Below are 14,929 nucleotides of genomic sequence, written 5' to 3' on the forward strand. Positions count from 1 at the left end.
GTGAGGGCGTATTTATACCCAGCATCAGTGTAGACCTTGTAAAGGAACATCTTGATAGGCTGGACACCTTCAAGTCAGCTGGTCCTGACAGATTACACCCTAGAGTACCCAAGGAGCTAGCAGGTGTCTTAGTCCAAACATTGGCAAAACTACTCGTGGTGCTCAGGTGAAGTACCTGAAGACTGGAAGAAGGCCAATGTGGTACCCATCTTCAAGAAAGGGCGAAAAGTAGACCCTGGGAATTACAGGCCAGTTTGACCTCAATCAAGATTTTGGAGAAAATTATCAAAAAGACCCTTCTTGATAAGCTGGCTGAGGGCAACATCCTCAGGGACAGACAGCACGAGTAGGTCTTGCCTGACCAATCTCATCTCCTTCTATGACCAGGTGACATATCAACTGTGTAGCAGGGCACTAAGGTGCCTGCTACTTGGAGAGCCAGAGTAGCAGCTCAGGTGCCGGTTGCTAGGGGCAACCAGAGGGAGCTAAGGACACACACTTGTCTTGTCAGGTGACCGAAAGGGGCAGGGCCTGGCTCCTATATAAATTGTAGGCCAAAGGCCAGGAGGGGGGCAACTTGCAGCCAAGGAGGAAGGAGCTCGGCCTCGAATGTGTGAAAAGGAAAAGGCCTGGATGTGCAAGCAGCTAGTAACATGGGTGAGAGTTCGAAGGATGTTTTAGCCATGAGGCATAGATTTGTGTTATAGCCAAGTGTCGCAGGTGCTCCTATAGAAGGACAGGTCTTGGTTGCCGGGGCAACCACAGGGGTCAGCTGACCAGGATGGGGCAGGGCCTGGAGTATATAAACAGCCCAGGCTGAAACCTAGGAGGCAGTTCCCCTCTGGCAGCTGAGGAAGGTAGAGCTCTGTGGAAGCAGACAGAGTTGAGATGCCTGAGCAGCTTATGGGCAAGGATACCAGGTAGAGAAATCCCTGGCAGGGATGGAAATGATGAGTAGCCAGAAGGCTTAGGGTTTGAGCTTTAGCCAGGAGGTTTGGTTTTTGTGTTACAGCCGGTTGGCTTATGAAGACTTTGTTTGTTATTAAACCGGAGGACTGGGTGAGGCTATAAGGGGTTGGAGGAGGCCTCATAGGAGCGCCCCAGCAGCGTGGGGGTTCCTGGTGCCAGAGGGGGCACAACAGTTTGGATTAAGGGCCAGGTAAGGCTGAGGACACCTGAGCCGGATAAGGATCATAAACCTAAGAAGGGGTCTGGGGGCCAGGTATGGCCAAGGCCACCTGAGCCCCAATTGTGAGGAGCACCAGAGTGGGCACCGGCAAGAAGCCCAGGGGGTGCTTGCGTTAAGCCTTAGGGAGGGCGTAAAGGAATAGAAGCCCCAGGGAGGGCACACAGGAAGAGAAGCCCAGTTGCAAGGCAAAGCCCCAGGGAGGGCACATGCGGGAGAAGCCCCAGTGTGGGCGGAAACCCAGAGGGGGCCCATAGGCGAGGAGTCCAGGGAGGTCATGCACCCAGAGGCGAGAAGCCTCAGGGAGGGGCGCACAGGCAAGAAGCCCAGAAAGGGCACATTTGGGGGGCATTGACCGCAGCCCGGGGGGGGCACCAGCGAGTGGGCGCCAGCTGCATGACAAGCCCAGGGGGCGCCAGCGAGTGGGCACCGGCTGCGTGACAAGCCCAGGGGGCGCCAGTGTGGGTGCAGAAAGGAAAACCGACCAGATAATGTCCGGGACATCTGCGAGGCTTGGGGCGTGGTACAGGGGAGGTTGGAGCCACACATATCCCATAAGGCTGGGGTGCACCAAGTCACTCCATACAGAATAGGGGCCAGGATAAACAGAGCACCGTGTCCAAGGGGACAAAAGGCAGCCTCCATTATAAAATTAGATAACATCAAAGATGTGGCGGGCGAGATGAGGGTACTTGATCGCCAACTTGACACGGTAGGAGGCGCCAGGAGAGATCACGGCTGCTTCTAGGTCCCCGCGCTGTGACACCAAGGGGCTTGTGTTTTGGTTGTTGTTACCCTGGAGGATTGGAAGAGGCTATAAAAAGGGGATGAAGGAGGCCTCACAGAGGAACCACATTAGAATGTGGACCCCAGCCCCAGAGAGAGGGGCAGCAATGCTGAGAAGCCCCAGAGAAAGGGGCAGCAACCATTAAGCCAAAAGGGGTGCAGCAGAGGGAGTGTGCCTCCCAGACTGCCGGAAAGGACAGTGCAGGGAGGGCCCTGACCCAGAGCGTCAGCAAGTGCACAGCTGAGGGGGGTGCCATCCCCAAGCGCCAGGAAAAGGTGCAGTATTGGGACAGGGATGACCCTGAGTACCCCGGAAGGCAGAACTAACAAAGTCGTTGAGAACCTGAGCACCAGGGAAGCGCGGGGTGAGCGAGAAGCCCCAGAGGGTGGGCAGCAACGGACGTTGAGCACCGTAAAGTACAGAGTGAGGCGTGGCTCCATAGAGCCCAAGCAGGACGAGACTGGGAAGGGACAGAGCATCAACAGGCCACGGAGCAAGGCAGAGCTGTAGAGTGCCCAAGTGCCAGGGAGACTGAGGCGGATCTGGCACATAGCAGGAAAACTGTAGCCAAGAGAATGAAGGACAGCCTCCCTACAATAAATACACAAGATCAAAGATGTGGCAGGTGAGATTATGAGGGTGCTTAGAGAACGCTTGGCACGGTACAGAAGGCACTTTAGGGGAGAGCACAGTGACCCTAAGATGCCATCCTGCTACAACCTGGACAAGGGAGAAGAGATTGACATCGTATGTCTGGACTTGAAAAAAGCCTTCGATCTGGTGTCCCATGACATTCTCATGGAAAAATTCCCAGCCTCGGCCATACCACAGTCCGATGGCTGGGAAACTGGCTTCAAGGTCAGACCCAGCGAGTAGCAGTCGATAGTAGCAAATCATTATAGTGCTCCATGACCAGGCTCTGTCCTTGGACTGGTTCTCTTCAACATCTTTATCAATGATGTGGACATTGGTGTCAGAAGCGGCACTGGCTAAGTTCGCCAACGACGCTACACTTTGGGGCATAGCGTCCACACCCAAGGGTAGGTGATCCAAGCTGACTTGGATAAGCTTAGTAAGTGGGTGGGTACAAACCTGATGATGTTCACTACTGATAAATACAAGGTACTCACCTCAGTGGGGAAAAAACCCGCAGCATGCTAATAGGCTTGGCAGTGCTATGCTTGCTAGCACCATGGCTGAAAGAGACTTGAGGGTCATCAGTGACCACAAGATGAACATGAGCCACCAATGCAATGTCGCAGCTGGTAAAGCAAACCAAACTCTGGCTTGCATCCACAGATGCTTCTCAAGTAAATCTCAGTATGCCATCTTCCTGCTGTACTTGCTCTTGGTGAGGCCACAGCTGGAGTACTGCATCCAATTCTGGGCTCCACAATTCAAGAAGGATGTCAATAAGCTTGACAGAGTCTAGAGGAGAGCCATGCACATGATCAGAGGGCAAGAAAATAGGCCTTATGAAGAGAGGCTGAGAGCCTGGGGAAGCCCAGGCTCAGGGGTGACCTGGTGGTTGCCTGTAACATTAGGGGTATGCATCAGGATCTGGGGGAATGTCTGTTCACCAGAGCGCTCTGAGGGATAACAAGTATCAACAGTCATAAACTCCTCCAAGACTGTTTTAGGCTGGACATAAGGAAACATTTCTTTACTGTTTGAGCCCCCAAGGCCTGGAATAGACTCCCTCCAGAAGTGGTGCAGGCACCTATTCTGGGTTCATTCAAGAAATGTGTGCATGCTTATCTTGCTGGGGTCCTTTGACCCTAGATGACTTCCTGCCCCTGGGGCAGGGGGCTGGACTTGATGAACTTCAAAGTCCCTTCCAGCCCTAATGTCTATGAATCTTCCCCATGCTAATAGAGGGAAAAACATTTCATCTTGTATTTGAGTAAATACAGTACTCCACAAAGACTGGTATTGTACAATTAATTAGCAACAATGAATATTGTTAGTAATTAATTTAAATGAATTGGTAGAATATGAAATTATTTGTGGAAAATAGCTTAACTAATGATTCAGAAGTCCATTTTCTTCTGTTGACTTGAGCACTCTATCAGTATTATCAGTACTTTGTAAAAAAATCTCTTCCTTGTTGCTTTGCCTCAGCATGGCTACCAGCTCATTTTTATTTTTTATCTGCCATCCCTGCTGAGTGATTTGTTTGTTTTTTATAAAATAGAGGATGAAAGCATACTCACGTCCCTTCTTACCCATTTTTGCTTTTTTGTTATTTAATCTCATCGCTATAAATTAAGAACATACTGTGAACTGCCATGCTGGATCAGACCAAAGACCAATATTCTGTCTCCAAAAGCAATGAACAGTGAATACACTTCACAAAAAGTACAAGAAACAGGGCATACATAGAGTGATCCTTCCCTTCTCACACATTCCCAGTGACAGTATGCATGGATTAGGAATACTCTGAGCCAAAGGTTACATCCTTGACTAGCCTGTATGGGGGACCTATCCCCCATAAATCTGTCTAAACCTCTTTAAACCTGGTAATACTATTGACTTCTGCAACATTCTGTATAAATGAGTCCCATGAGTTAATTATGCATTGCAAAAAAAATACTGCCTTTTGTTTGTTTTAAACTCATCACATGGTAATTTCATTACATTCCCCTTAGTTCTTGCAATATCAAACTTAGTTAAAAGCAGTTCCTTATTCATTTTTTCCAGGCCATTCATGATTTGAGGTCTATCGGGGCACATCAAAATCATCTGGCCCAGAGGACTACATGACGGCATGCCAAATCAGGCCCACAAACTGGCCCACATGCCAGATCCAACAAGCAGAGCAGTCTGACATAGGCATGGCATACAGCATGCACCTCGGACAGGCCTCAGAACTAGTCTGGCATGTGCTCTGGAGCATGCAGGGGCTGCAACTGACTCACGCACTGCACGTTGCACTTGAGGCCAATCCAAGGTACAGTCTAAGCTGACAAGTCTAAGACTTTCAGCCTCTATTTGAAAAGAAGCTGGTTTCCTACTCCTGGTTCTTTCTGTTGCACTTTCTACATCTTTTCTACTTCTACAATATTCTTTTTGAGATGAGGTGACCAGCACTGCAAGCAGTATTAAAGATAGGGGAAAGTCATAGATTTGTATAAAGGCATACCGTTATTTATGTTTTTTTCAGTTTTGGAAGGGAAGAATGAAAATTGTCATAAATTTTTTTAAATTCCTAGTCCTGTCCCTATTTAATTGTGACAATTTATTGGCAGTGGAAAAACAAAGAACAGTGTTTCACAATAATTCATTGACAAATTGTTAGGCAATCTCTTACTTTCATGACCTGAGTAAATCTTATCACAGTTTTACAATTTGTATAAGTAAACAGTTACTGGCAAACCCGATACAAAGAGTCACTAGACTCACCTACAATCAGGAAAAACAACATAAACAATAAAAACAACTTCAAGAGTGCTGCATGTTTTTGAATACTTTTCTTCTTTAGAAAAGCAGCTTATTGCATTTTTAATATACAGCATGTAAAATGGAAGAATTGATGATTTTAATTATTCAAGTTCTGCTTCAGGTTTAATGGTTTAGTGGTTACTTAAAAATCTGCAAAAGGATAATTAATTTTCTGTATTTGTGTTGTTTATTAGAAAAGAGATGAACATAGACTAAATTCAGACTCTTATTATTAGCGTATTGACTGGCCCTTATTTATTAGATACTTATACAGTTGTTATTCACATTTTAAGCTACCTGGTCAATGAACAGATTGCAGAACTCCTGCAATAAGACTATTATTCGTGCAGGCGTGCTGTAAAACTTGGAGTGACTCCAGATCAGGCAGATGGTGTGAAATAAAGGAGGAATTAAAAGATATATCTTTGGGAATTCTGCCTCCTGAAGATGCTGAATATGCCTTCTGAGAGGTCTTAGATACAGTTCAACATCTTGGGCTTCCACAAGTGCTGTACAAAGAGCAGAGAGAAAATGGTGAAGCTTAAGTAATGATGGTTTCTGAATCAATTTGATCATGAGGAATTCAAAATTATTTCAGTCTAAAAGGAACAGGAAAATCTCTCTAAAGAAATAACTCTAAAAGATTAGAAAGCTTATCACAAACACTGTTAGACAGCCTGACTTGGTAAACTTCATTATTTTGTAACCAAGGAAAAATTATTAAGACCTTGATCCAAGGAGAAATGCTTGTAGGTTTTTGGGACTTATGCCAGCAGAGGACCACATACAGGCTCAGTTATACTGTGGAAACCTAAGGCTCTTCCCCAACCACTTCTGCTTCTGTGAGTTTGGGATCTATATACCACAGTTCTCTCTCTTCAATCTGTGGTTCCTATGACTTCAATCAAACAGCTGCAACAGCAGCTTGGGATGATGCAGAAGACACTGAAGACCTTTTCAGGAATATGCTTGTTCAATTCAAGCTAGTTTCCATGAAAGTGGAGAAGACAAGTCTGAGATCTGCAGTCTTTTTAAGCATCATTTTAAACATCATTTAATGCAGCCAGGTCTGCCCGGAAGGGGGCAGCAGCCCTTGCTAGGCATCCCCAGCCCCACTTGCTGCTCAAGAGGCAGGAGTGGGAGTGTAGCCAGACACCAGTAGCCTGAGGGGAAGGGGGAAGTGGCATGGGCACTGACATCATGCTGGCTCCATCCCATGCTGAAGATCCCCTCAGGCAGGGACAAGGGCCTGCACCGCAGTACATGCTGGGCAGAGGTGAGGAACCCGTCACCCGCCACCTGTTCATGGTGATGCTGGGTACTTGAGGTGAGCTGCTGTGGCCCAGGGACATGGGCAACAGCAGGGAGAGGCAATGGCCCACTGCAGCCCAGCTGACCCTGGCCCCACGGCATGGGCAGCAACTGGCCGCAGCAGCCCATTCTGTGCGCCTGGCGCTGCCACATGTGGTGGGTGACAGATGCCTCACCTCCACCTGCCGTGATGGTTCACTCTGCTACTGCTTGGGAGAGGGAGGAGGGTGACGAGCCATGCTTCAACTGCAGTCTGCCTGTGAACCATGGCCCCCATGCAGAACTGGAAACGGGAGGTGGTGGGTGCCCTCCCCATAGAGCTGCCTCAATCTGGGCAGTCCTGTTGCAGCAGGAGGCACCAGTGAATCTGGCTCCCAGTGAATTGGGCTCCATGATTAATCCTGGCTCCCTCTGGCCCATCCTCCATGCCTGCAGCCAGGTCACATTCCCCCCCACCTCAGCCTCGGGTGCTGCTCCTCCAAGGGACTCAGCTGAGGTGCTGTGGTGCAGGCCCTGCCTGAGGGGATCTTCAGTGTGGGATGCAGCCAGTACTATTTCAGTGACTGTACCACTCCCCACTTCCCCTTAGGCTACTGGTGTCTAGCCGCCATGGCCCTGGGTGCATGAGCTCAGCCTACTTCTACCTATACCACCCCTTACCCCCTTCCCCTCAGGCTACCAGGGTCTGGCCATGTGTAGCTCCTGCTGCTGGAGTAGTGAGCAAGTAAATGGGGGTGGGGAGGGAGGGTGGGAAGCAGGGACCCCTGGCAGGGCACAACCTAACTAGGGACCATGCAGCCCAGGGTGGGGTTTTAAACATCTCCCCAATCATACCCTGCCTGTCAGGGCCTGGCCACACCCTGCTCTCAGCTCAGTTTCCCTCCAGATGAGGACTCACTCTAGCATCCCCCAGCTTCTGGCCTGAGCCACTGCAGGCACATGGCTGCATTTCCGGAATCAAAAGTGCATGTCTATTCACTTGCAAATTGGTTCAATCTACGCAGGTTAGACTAACCTGCAAAGATTGAATCAATTCAGGCTCAAGCTTTTTTAATGTCTGTACCTAGCCTAGGAAGAACTGAGATGCAGTTAACCCTGGAACTATAAACACTCCCCAAGGTGAAGTACAGTAGTTTTCACAGGTAGGTAGTAAAAGTCAGAAGTGCTGGTAGAGCACCTTGTTACCTGCTCCATATCATCTCAACAACTGCAAATGCAACAAACAAGCCAAGGGAAAAAAGCATAACCAAATAATGTTAAAGTGGATCTCAGTGATTTACTTTTCTTATTGTCCAATATATTCTTATGTCTTTCCAAATGTTTGTCCTTCCCGTGCAGTATCTGTATTGAGAAACTCACAAAAGCTGCAACCCTTTCTGCAATTATATTGTCTAGCGTGAAAAGTAAAACTTTCTAAGGAGTGTAATTTGGAACAGGCATGCATTAATGCTTTAAAACGTATGCCTATCATGTGGCCAAGTGGGCACTTTCTTGCCAAGATTTGACCCCATTCAATCATTAACACATCTTCATCAGAAGATACTCTTCTCCTAGCACCTGCACCTTGATGCGGTAGGAAAACTTGTGTTCCAGTGACCTTGAAAGTTTTGTTTTAATTCCTGGTTGGATTACTGAAGCTGCACAGCTCACACAGGACAGAGCAGATAAAGCAAGCCATTTGTCCTACAGATGGGGGATGAGCAATAAATCAATAATGTACCTTGTTAAAAAGCTATGTTATAGGAACACAGCAAGGTCACCACTCTAGCAACTAGATAGGGACGAGAGAGCCTTGTTCACATTTAAGTAACACTTGATGAGAATTCAAGTTCTGACAAGCTAGCCTTGTTCAATCTGTATGAAAAGTCTTTTGTTACATTATTCAAATCTTTCAAAAAGTTAAAGAATGAAGACTTTCAGCCATATGATTTGGTTCTAGTAACTAATGTCATTACACAATCCATGTTTCTTTTCCTCCCCAAGAGGCTGATCAAAAAGCCGACTATCTCTGTACTTGGTCACTGAGAAGCTGTTCATTTAGTAGGGCCTCTACTGAGGTGTGGTTGTCTTAAGCCTCTCAGATATTCTTAGGGAGAAAAATCATTTCTATTTTTGTCAGTCTACAATTGTAAGTTACATTACACTTCAAGAAATCAAAGTGGTAATACTGGGCTGATGCTTGTTACTCAAGGCTGGGTCTAATTACCAGTTTGAAGATTCACTGCGTCTTCAAAATACATTAGCTTGCAAATGAGTACTTGAGTTTCTATCCTGACCTTGGCTGCTTAGCTGGGGTATGACTTTCAGTAAATAAACTGACATCTCTGTATCCATCTATAAAATGTGGATGGCAACACTGATCTATTTAACAAGAAGGGTATAAATCTGAATTATTTGCAAAGCTAATAAATCATAGGATGAAAGACATCATAACAAAAATGTCTATTTCTTCTATATTTTACTGATATTTCATGCAATATATAAAATACAAAATAATGATAAAGGAATAGTTACCCATATTAGCAATAAAGCCTACCTATTAACAGATTTACTATGCGAGAAAGATCCAAAACAATGTTTACAAAACCACATACTAATTTATTTAATTACTGCTATATCTCTCCTTGGCTTTTATGGAAGGAAAATATCTACATAAACTTTTTAAAGTAAATAACGAGCAAACCCAAAATACAAAAACAGCATGATTTAATGTGCGTATGCTGCTGCAGCAGAGATACAGCTTAGTAGCAGCATATTATAGTGATACATCAAGCAATATTATGGATTTTTCTGCACCACATACATAAATGTAGGCAAAATATAAATCTCATTCAAGCTACCCTTACCATGTTCTACCTCCTTGAAAACGTTCTGTGAAGCAGGATAGTAGCTGCTCTCCTTGGCTTTTAAGATCTTAACCATGTTTTGAACAACAGGATTCCAAAGCTAGAATTACACAAACAAGAGAGAAAACTTCAAGTAAAAACCACAACATCTTTAATTTAAGTCTGTCTATGTCAAAGGGTGGAGAAGGTCATCTTTTAGGCGATAGAGGGTGAAATCCACTGATTTCAATGGAGTCAGAGAATACTTAAAAGAAATAGAAAGATCAAGTATACAGGGCTGATCAAATGTCAGTTGAAATAAACAGAAAATTATTGCCTGCAGCAAGTAGTAGGTTGCATGTACTAGGGTCTTGATGTCTAATTTATATTACAACATGGCTAATATTTAGTGTAGAAGAAATAGGAAATTAAAATAAGATGGCAACAGATTTGTTTTCTATCTCCTAGCCATATTTCATATTTGCTATTATATATATAATTTTGACAGTAGAATGGTTTTCATAAAACATGGTTGATAGAGTCATAATATAAAGTTTAACAAGTCAGTATTACAAAGTAGCAGCATCCACTTCTAAGTAAGGGTGTACCTAGTTTCCCACTCTGATTTTTCTATCCCATTTTTCCCCCAGAAAGAAACAGCTATCCTTTATACACAGTTTTCTGAAGAAGATTAAATCAGAAACAGATTCTAAGACTACGTTTTAGATTGACATAATCAAACCAGCACAACAAAATTAACTATACTTCTTCTATTAAAATGAATCCTAAATCCCCCTGCATCAGTTTCTCCATGAGGCATCACATTGTCCTTTGCATTTATTTTTGGAAATTGTTCCTAATTATTCTTTTGGCTTTAAAATGCCTTGGCTTATAAACTGCAATATTTTTATTTTGCAGGATCTAACAAAAAATGCTTCTCTGTATTGTTTTATATGTGGTATTTGAGTTAGGTGTGAGAACAATATACAAAAGATAACAAGTGAAGGAGAAAGAGTTAGATATAAGATATACATTAGATTAAATGATTAAAGGAAGAAAAAACAAAAGCAAAGGAGCTGAAACATGTCTGTGTATATATTAGTGCGCACACACACACACACATATATACACACACACACACGTGTATAATATATACACTGGACATACACATATACACATGTAATGTGTAAGAGATTGACACATGTATAGATCTATATAAATAAAACAACTAGGGCTCTCAAACAATTAAAAAAAGGGGTTGCAATTATTTGTGCGATAAAAAAATTAGTCACAATTAATCGCAATTTTAATAGCATAGATAAAAACTCAAAATGATGTACAGAAAAACTCAAAGTTATGCAAGATTATGCAGGTGCTTTGTATGGTTGGGTGTGGGTATGGGATGTGTCTGTGTATGGTGGGGGTGAATTTGTGAAGGTGTGGGGGGCTGTGGGTGTATGTGTGGGGTTTTGTGCCTGGGGAGGCGGGGGTCTCATATCTTGACAGGACGCGGGGTACTGTGGCTTGGGAGTGAGGGGCAGACAGACACACAGACATCACCCAGCAGGTAAGTCTGTGGAGGAGGAAGAGAATGGGGGAAGCAGATCAAGGGCCCCACAGTGAGAAAGGGAATAAGACAAAAGCAGAGGCTGGGTTGAATGGCGCACCAGCATCAGTGTGGGTCGTGGGATGGACCCACAGCTTGTCCAGGCGCATGGGGGTGGGGACTGCTCTCACTATCGCGTGCATCCCCTGGGGAAGCATGGGGGGCACGTGCCTCCTGAGTTTGTGTAAGGGGTGGAGGCAGGCTGCACATGCTGCTCTATGCCCTGCTGCCTTTACCCTGGGAGCTGCATGACATCATGCTGTGCCTCCTGTTGCTCGGTGGGAAGGGGATGTGGTGCAGCCAGTGAATGGCTCCTGGGGCAAAGGCAGGATGTTACAGCAGCCCACTTCCACTCCACCGCATGCACAAATCCAGGAGGGACATGCCCCCTATGCCTCCCCCGGGACGGGGGGAGGAACAGGGGCAGCAGCAAGAGCTGTTTCCCCCTCTCCCCCCAGATGAGCTGTGACTCCATCTTATGGCCCACCCTGGCCCCAGGGCGCCATTCTCCCCAGCCCTTTCCCTCACTGTGGGGGCCTCAATCTGACCCCCTCCCCCACACCCTTTCCCTCTTCACAGATTTACTTTCTGGTTGCTGCTCCACACACCACTGGACTGCATTCTTAGCAGCCTGCAGGCTGCAACTACATGTCTGTGTACCTCTCCCCCCTTGCTGCAGCACCTGGAGCCCGTGTCCAGGCTGCCCTGCAGTCCTCTGTGCTGCCACTGCTGCCCCATGAGACAGCCTGGAGGCAGCGGTGATGGTGATGGCAGCAGAGTGGAGCCTGGGAGTGGGCCCAGGAGTGAGCTCCAAAACCACGCATACAATTAACATGTTAAAAAATTAACACAAAAAACAATTAACATATTAATCGTGATTAACTGACAGCCCTAATAATCACATGCACACATATGAATAATAAAATTACATGCGTTTAATATTATACACACACACAGAGGAGTACCTCACCAACCACGGTTTTAAGTATCCACGCTTCAGAGAAGGGAGGTACAGTCTGAAAATACCACCTACAGCCCCCCGGCTTTGCTTATGCCTCTTACTCCCCTCCCCACCCGACCCCCCACAGACTTGCTGGTATCCTTCACCCCTCATCAACAGCCTCTGCTGCCCCAGCCCTGCTGGTTTTTCAAACTGTGGGAACTTTCAGGAACCTAACCCTCATAGGTCACATGACGCCGTATCAGGCGAATATGGAGGCTGCGGCACTTGTGGGATACGGTGTTTGGCTAAAATTTGGCTAAAAATTGCTGGAAAATCCTAAATAAAATTATAATTATTTTAATTTAAGGTTGAAAATACATTTTATGAACATGGATAACAATTATAAAAATAATTATACAAAAATTCTTTACTGTTAGACTATACAAGTATTAGAAAACTTGGAAATGAGGAGTTAAATATTCTAGACAGTTCCCCACTAGCATGTGAGCCTTGTAAACTCTGCTATTCCACCAATTAGTTTTCACTGCCCACTCAATTTCAACTCCATTATGTTCAGGAACAGCTAAGAAAGCCAATTATTTATATACTCAGCATATTTTCTCAAAGGTGTCATGGAAAAATCTTAGTTACGAGTGCTGCCAACACAGAAGAGTAAAAATTGACATGCGCATTTAAGTCGATGAGTGGAAAATTCCAAGGTTCACCCAGCACGTGCCCCCTGGGTGACCTGAGGAACCGTCAATCAGGTCTGACCTACTTTCCACTTGCGCGCATGCTTACTCTCACACAGAACTCAGTCAGACGCATGCTCAGTCCACTGACTGACTGAAGTAATCAGACCAGAAAATTCTGTGGAGGGAGTGTTTTGATTGGCCACTAAATTGGTATAAAAGGTTAGTGAGCCCCTCCCTCAGGGGGGAGACCCGATTTATAGTTTCATAGTTTCATAGTAGCTAGAGTCGGAAGGGACCTAGGTAGATCATCTAGTCCGACCCCCTGCCTTAGCAGGAAAGAGCACCGGGGTCAGATGACCCCGGCAAGGTGCTCATCTAACTTCCTTTTAAAAATCCCCAGGCTAGGAGCCTGCACCACTTCCCCTGGAAGCTGGTTCCAGGCCCTAGCCGCCCTGACTGTGAAGTAGCGCCTCCTAATATCTAATCTAAACTTACCCTCCGCCAGTTTGTGACCGTTATTCCTGGTCACTCCTGGCAGCGCACGGGGGAACAGGGACTCCCCCAATACCTGCTGATCCCCCCTGACCAGTTTGTAGCAGGCCACAAGGTCCCCCCTTAACCTTCTCTTGTGGAGGCTAAACAGGTTCAGGTCCCGTAGCCTATCCTCATAAGGCCTACCCTGCTGACCCCTGATCATACGAGTGGCCCTCCTCTGAACTCTTTCCATATTGTCCTTGTCCCTCTTGAAGTGTGGCGCCCAGAACTGGACGCAGTACTCCAGCTGCGGCCTGACCAGTGCCGCATAGAGGGGGAGGATCACCTCCCTGGACCTGCTCGAGATGCATCTGTGGATGCATGACAGGGTACGATTGGCCTTCTTGACTGCCTCCCCACACTGCCGGCCCATGTTCATCGTGGAGTCAATGACGACTCCAAGATCCTTTTCCGTCTCCGTGCTGGCAAGAGGGGAGTTCCCCAACCTGTAAGGAGAGAACCTGTAAGAAGGAGAGAGGCTGGTTTCCAGGGACTGTCTCTCAGTTAGGCTCTGCGGCCTATCAGTCTCCTCCAGCGGGGATTCTTGCTACGTCTCTGATTGCGTTTCGTTCGTACAGCATTGATCTTTCTGGATTCTTGGACTTTTAGCTTTCAACCTCGACTTCGATTCTGCGCTGACCCACCTACCACAACCACGACCTACCTGGCATCCGACTTCGGCTTCACTTACCACTCTTGGATCATCCGTTCAGCCGCTTAGAACTGGCACCACGACGTTACAGTTTTGTTGTTTCTTGATATCCCTACTTAGGGCTGGTCAACAGCTCATGACTAACCAACGGGCAGCCGCACCTAGCTCCGGCTAGAAAGCAAGGGCCCGTTGGGGAACCTTGTGGGCCAAAAGACCCCCTCTGTTGTTTTGTGTTATACTGTAACCGAAGAAGCTACCTCCGCCTACGCCATCAAAGTGTAAGTTAAATAAACCACCTTGTTTGGAACCATATGATTGTGTGCCACTCAGACTCCACCACCGCAAATCCCACCTGTTTGTACACCCTCGGCCCACTGTGACCATCGGGGATCCTGTCCCCCTTTCCTGATTTTACCACAAAAGGTATTTGCAAAAATGACACACTAAAAAGAGTGGCTAGTTTTCCATCCAAAATTTTTTTAAAAATCCAGTCAGCTTCCCATCATATTTATTATGATATTTGAAATCACTTACTTGATCATGTATACATAATAGATCATCTTTTCTTGCCTTCCAGAAGGTGAGCTCAGTTTGGGGGTCTGGATAAACACCATGCAGAAGCAGTTGAACAGAATCCCTTTGAACTATGTCACGTATCTGATGTGACCATTTTATAATCATAGATTCAATTGCATGTAGCACAGTCCTAGCATAAGAATCCTGTCTGCAAAATAGAAAACACATTTATTTTTGTTTTCATTGAATTACAAGCGGTAGGCAAAAGCACTACTGTGACAAGATACGCCTTCCTTTCTACTTCAGTGTGAACACACCTAGAACACCATGTTCAGTGCTCACCAGATAGATAATTTCAAAGAACTACAAATAAGTTCTCAGGAAATTTTATTAGGAAAGATTAAGAGCTCATAAATACAAATTTCTATATTTA

At 46.0% G+C, this 14,929-nt stretch overlaps 1 protein-coding gene across 1 annotated transcript in view; it reads right to left on the reverse strand.

Annotated features, from left to right (window-relative positions):
* DNAH11 (dynein axonemal heavy chain 11) overlaps positions 1–14,929 on the reverse strand; it is a 270,299-nt gene that overhangs the window by 247,532 nt on the left and 7,838 nt on the right. The window contains exons 4-6 of the mRNA XM_090046787.1: positions 14,515–14,704; positions 9,572–9,671; positions 5,712–5,923 (exon numbers count right to left, since the gene is read on the reverse strand). Of these exons, the coding sequence (XP_089902913.1) occupies positions 5,712–5,923; positions 9,572–9,671; positions 14,515–14,704 (502 nt within the window). The remainder of the gene's footprint in view (positions 1–5,711; positions 5,924–9,571; positions 9,672–14,514; positions 14,705–14,929) is intronic.

This window comes from Crocodylus siamensis, chromosome 5 (assembly GCF_052110815.1).
Source record: "Crocodylus siamensis isolate JL-2025a chromosome 5, ASM5211081v1, whole genome shotgun sequence".
Taxonomy (NCBI): Eukaryota; Metazoa; Chordata; order Crocodylia; family Crocodylidae; genus Crocodylus; species Crocodylus siamensis.